General features: G+C 36.9%; 1 protein-coding gene across 1 annotated transcript; it reads right to left on the bottom strand.

The window, feature by feature from the left end:
- Positions 1-11: 11 nt before the first annotated feature.
- LOC121940525 (glutamate decarboxylase 1-like) lies at positions 12-5,164 on the bottom strand (the record flags this gene model as incomplete). Its single annotated transcript, XM_042483285.1, has 7 exons — positions 12-90; positions 1,634-1,698; positions 2,239-2,355; positions 3,533-3,587; positions 3,704-3,783; positions 4,129-4,244; positions 5,052-5,164. Coding segments are annotated over 7 exons (625 nt in total), but the record flags the coding sequence as incomplete, so codon positions are not given.
- Between the last annotated feature and the right edge of the window lie 690 nt (positions 5,165-5,854).

Below are 5,854 nucleotides of genomic sequence, written 5' to 3'. Positions count from 1 at the left end.
GTGTATCGTACCTTCTCTCGGACCAGGATGGCAGAGCACTGCAGAGGCACGCCCATCATCTTGTGCGGGTTCCATGTGACAGAGTTGGCTCTGCAAAGTTTAAAATACATCTTAAACTTTTTTTTTGTAATCCAAATTTTATCTATTTCTCCACTCAAGCGTGAACAAACCGACAGTATTGTTACTGGAACTTGACATATCCGCAGGCCTCTGGTAGCGACACATTCGCAGAGCCAAAATAGTAATTTAGCAGCAATGCAACTAAATCATAAATTAATACAATGAAGCAAACACACTATAAACAAAAAAGCCTGCACTATAAAGCTTTCAACTTCATCAGTGAACCTTGCTAACATGTGTTGACACAATTTCTAACATGTCTTCCCTCTATTTTTCCTAAAATCTGGATGGGATGCATTTTTCCAAAATCTGAGGATCACTCGAGCAGCTGTGACGTCCCCAACGTTTATCACAACAACGTCTTATTTTGACATATGTGGCACTTCTGTCGGGTCCCCCATAAAGCACAGCCTTGGCGATTTAGGCACCGTCATACTCAAACACTTCCCTATGTGATCCAAAACTTTTTCCCAAAAATAAGTGAAGTTTACATTCCCAGATTGCATGTAAAAATATTCCTGTTTCCGACATTTCCAACATAAATCATTAGCCGGTAGACCCATTCTGTGGAGCTTAGATGAGTTTATTCCTATTATTTCTTTATTTTTCAAACTTTTTTGACATTATTTTTCATTTCTTTTATTTCTCTTATGTTTTTAATGTATGTTTTATTAATTTTATTTCTGTGTATTTGTGGTTTTATTGCTTTTATTCTTTCTGTCGTTGTTATTTTTGGTCTATTACTTTTTATTTTATTGTATATTGACATGATGCGCTCTGCATCTTGCGTTATTTGCCCTCTGGTTTTAATTTTATCCCAGCTCCACTCTAGTTTCTCCTCGTTCGTGTTTAACGGGACTGTTTGGCTTTCTGATGATGTATCGCTGTCTGTGGATCCCATTTCTGCTTTGCTTTGTTTGTCAAAACACTTTGTGAACTCTGTTTCTAAAGGCGCTTATAAATAATATTACTATTAAAATAAACTGTATGGATTAATTTAGACTGAGTAAAATTTATCCTTAGCCTCTTTATATATTTCCCAGTATTTGGCAGTATTTTCAATCATTCCTCATTTTTTTTTTAATTTTTATGTTTTTATGTCTTTTTCAGGTAATTTACTCGTTTGTTTTTATTATTATTATTATTTTCCCTATATTTTACTAAACTGTAGGTAATTTTCTAGGGAAAAATATCCAGAAACTATATGTATGATTATTAAAATTATTCATTTAAAATGTATTACAGAATATACTTTTTTCCATTTTTTTTGTTTATTTCCTTGTTTGTTTTGTTTGTACTTGACTATATTTTCCTAATTTTTAGTAAATTTTGTACTAATTTTTGGATAATTTCTTGTAAAAAAGCACATTCCCTTCTTCCACGGGTCTCAAGGGGTTAATTCACACCCTAGGTCCTTCTGCCAAATGATCCTCAGATTTTTCCAAATGTTGATCATCGCTGAGCATTTTCTTTAAATAACGTTCGAGAGACCCTCCAGTTCCCGTGAATTTACCTCTCGATTCCGTTCAGCTTATGACGATGTTTCCTGGACATCAGGAGTCCGCCGCCCCACGCTCCCTGAGACACGGAGACAGGACTTTTACAGGTGGGTATGCAGGCAGGGACACAGTATTACTACTACTACTGTCAAAATACTACATATGCAGCATACTACAGCTGCTTGAGTGTCGACTGTGTCGTGATTCTTCTCAATGCCAACTACTACTGTCATTATTATGAATCATGCCTCCACTATTAATACACACAACTGTTATCACCACTTATGATATTTGCATGTAACATCACATGCTACCATGAATTGCATTTCTTAATTTTATGTCTGTTACCATTACTGCTGTGCATCTCTGCCCCTCTCTCTGTCTCTTTCTTATATATCGTTTTGTCATCTGTTGTAATTTAATTGTCCGTCCTGGAGGAAGAATCCCTCCTCAGTTGTTCTTCCTGAGGTTTCTACTATTTTTTTCCCCTTTATAGTTTTTTTGGGGGGGGGGTTTGGGGGTCTAAGGACAGAGGGATGTCTCATGCAGTGAAGCCCTCTGAGACAAAATGTGATTTGTGATAATGGGCTTTATAAATAAAATTGACTTGACTACTCACATCAACATGGAGCCACAAATTGTACTTCTCACAGATGTCGGCGATCTCATTGATGGGGTCGAATGCGCCGTACACCGTCGAACCACCTGTGGCATTCACAAACAACGGCACGTAACCCTGCAGGATGAAGACAGGCAGCAAACAGACAGAGGAGGAAAGTGTTGGTTAAAAAGATGAAGAGACAAACTGAAACCTTGCAGCTGAATGCATCGGCCAACCAGTCCGGTTACAGTTTACATCCACGTCTGTCCGGACTCAAACTCTATGTAGCCATGAGAGTTAAAAATGCTTCAAATATGGACGTTGCTGCAAAGAAACTGCAAATTCTCAAACACAGATTGCTTCATACAAAGAAGATCTCCACAATCAGCAGTTTCAGATTAGTGTCACAGTTCAGTTTCTGACCAAATGTCTCCCCTTTTTTTTTTTCTTCGAGATATGATGTCGATTAATGGCCAGAAAAGTGTTTTTGCAGAGTATTATGGTGTCACAGTTTACCTTTGACCTTTGGCTATAAAATATCATCATTTCATTGTTTCATCCTGTAAGAAATTCTCGAAAATGGTCTAAAATCTGTTTTGTGAGATCACAGTGAGTTTTTAATCCATTTATTTCACATTTATATATTTTTTTACTTTTTTAATTCAGTTTAGTTTCAGTTTGTGTTCTGATTGGGTTTGTTTGTTTTAGTTTATTCATATTTACTGCTGGTTTCATTTTTTTTTTGTTTCAGTTTAAGTGTTTGTTTTTTTCATTTTAATTCAATTTTATTTTAGATTTTAATTTTTTTCCTAAGGTTTAGTTTTTCATTAGTTTTTATTTTTATTTCATTTTTAATTTCTGGTTTTCATTAATTTATTTTTTAGAAAATTAAACAAAATTTAATTTTTTTTTAACCAAGTTTTGATTTTTCTTCAGATTGAGTTGGCTTCTGTCAGTTCATTCATATTTACTGCTGGTTTCATTTTTATGGGTAATTTTTTTTTCTTCATCTATAATTTCCATTTAAGTAGTCTAGTTTTCTAAGTACATAATATCTATTATCTAAGTTAGTTTTGTTTCTTTCTAAGGTTTGTTTTTTATTTTATTTCAGTTTACTAAAAAGATGTTCTCATATCTATCTTCTCATGTTTCAGTTTTTTTACTTTTTATTTTTAGTTAACTATAATAATCTTGGTCTGGACGTACAGACAACCCAAAAATAAATGCCTCTGGCCACAGCTGCTGCCAGTACGGAGGGTCAACAAACATACTCAAATAAATAAAAATGAAAAAATGAAAAAATGACACTGACCTTCTGTTTAGCGTCGATGATCTTGGCCTCCAGATCTGCAGGAATGACTCTCCCCCTGAAAACATATTATCATCACACACGTCATACAAATTAGTCAAGAATCACAAGTCTCTTCTTTCTGTAACATTGCTCACATGTTGTGGCTTAAAAAGTCTAAAGTGAGCTCCCCACCTCTCGTCTGTGCTCAGCAGGATCACATTCTCAGTACCGAAGCCCAGAGCGGCTCCAGCCTTCTTTATGGAGTAGTGGCTCTGCAGGGACACACGTTACATTTATAACTCTTATTGCACTGAAATAATGACGTGCAGATTTTGGGAGGTAATTGCTACTTGAGCTTTGGCTTGTTTTCTGTCATGTTGTCGGCTGTGCGATTCTTTATAGACAAAAGCAGACGTGATAAAAGCGAAAAGGATCCATAAAACCGGCCATCGCCTCGATGCAAATAGACCCACTGATTATTACTGGACTTCTTCAATGGCCTCAATCTAAAACCAGTGAAGCAGAGCGCCGCTTTATTAGAGGACCTAAAGCAGCGTGTGCGTGTGTGTGTGTGTGTGTGCGTGTGTGTGCGCACGTGTGTGTTCACGGTCACGTACATGTTCAGATGTGAAGAGGACCAGGCGTGGAGCGGCAGACATGCCCTTGGTCTTGACCTCGGGGAAATACTTGTAACGTGCGATCATCACACTGTACATGTTGGAGATGGCGCCCCCTGTTGAGATGAGATACTTCAGCACCTTGGACAGCAGCACTCACTCACATACTGTAGTAACTGTAATTTTACTGCAAATATTAGACCAGTGATACTCAACTAGCCCCCCCCCCCCCCCAAAAAAAATATTATTATTGTTATTGTTCCCAATAAAACAGTGAGTCACTGGGAATTGTTCTTGTACTTTTATTCATATTTATTATATTTACATTTTACAAAAGGTGCCAGAGTGTATAAAACAGCATCAAAATAGAGCTTTTTTTTAATCAAAAAAAGAGTCAATGAAGGATCCCCTGCACCCCCTGACAGAGGTCCTACCTAAGGCCCTAATGTCCTAACATGCTAGAAATGTCCTAAAATCCAAAAAATGTCCTAGAATTCTAGACATGTCCTAAAATCCTAGAAACACCCTGAAATCCTAGAAACATCCTAAAAGTTCCAGAAATGTCCCAAAATCCTAAAAAAACTTCCTAAAATCTAAAAAAGGTCAGAAAATACAAGAAACGTGTTAAAATCCCAGAGACGTATTAAAATCCTTGAAATGTCCTAAAATCCTTAAAACATCCCAAAATTATAGCAATGCTCTAAAATACTGGAAATGTCCCTAAAACTTGCTAAAATCTGAGAAATGTCCTAATATCCAAGAAATGTCCTAAAATATGAGAAACACCCTAACATCCTTTGCAAAAGTGGCCCCAAAGCAAAACAAACAGAGTATCCCTGTATTAGACTTTCCATTTGTGGGAAAAGTTTGTTTGTTTGTTTTTTTTTTATCATCCAAGACAATATAACTTTTCATAGTCTTACCTGGTGAAAAGAGTCCGTCTCCCTCTCCGTTGGGCCAACCGATCATCTCTCTCATTTTCTTCAGGGTCAGCTGCTCCATCAGCACAAACACTGGAGCGATCTCGTAGGTGAACCTGTCAATCAAATCCCAGAATAAAGCACGTCAAGAGTTTACCCCCAAAACACATATTTTTCCTCTCACCTGTAGATCCTGGGTCTTCAACAGCGGTTCCCCAAACTTATTGCGCCACCAAAATATTTTGCTTTTTGAAAGATTTTTTCCCCAAAATATTTAGATGTGTCTGTAAATCACATTCACATGAATCCAACGCACTTTTTGCTACAACTTTTCCCTGCGAATGTGGATTTTCCTCCCTAAACTACCTGGAAAACGACTACAGGTCAAGACTATGGTGAAGATATTTGACATTTTGAGTCTTTGTACAGTTCTTTTGCTTCTCTTTGTGGTTATTTTGTGTCATTTTGTGTCTCCTAATAGTTGCTTTATGTCATTTTTAGTGATTTTGTGTCCCCTTGTGACCATTTTGAGTCTTTTTGCAGTTCTTTTTACATCTCTTTGTGGTTTGAGTTCCATCTAGTTTCATTTTATTGGAAAGAAGACAGATATCTTTACCGCCGATATCTCAAACACTCAAAACTCCACCACACCAAAACTATCTCGACTGATAAATAACACTACAGGCAAGAGGAGAAATATGAACGGTCCCTTTAACAGCCGCTTTGTGGACAAGAAGAATTAGAAGATTCTTATGCACACATAGTAGCAGATAAGGAAGCTTAAACACACACACACACACACGCAC

The sequence above is a fragment of the Plectropomus leopardus genome, unplaced genomic scaffold, assembly GCF_008729295.1.
Source record: "Plectropomus leopardus isolate mb unplaced genomic scaffold, YSFRI_Pleo_2.0 unplaced_scaffold8933, whole genome shotgun sequence".
Classification (NCBI taxonomy): domain Eukaryota; kingdom Metazoa; phylum Chordata; class Actinopteri; order Perciformes; family Serranidae; genus Plectropomus; species Plectropomus leopardus.
Note: the sequence above shows the minus strand (reverse complement) of the source record. Positions and strands in the feature narration are given on the sequence as shown.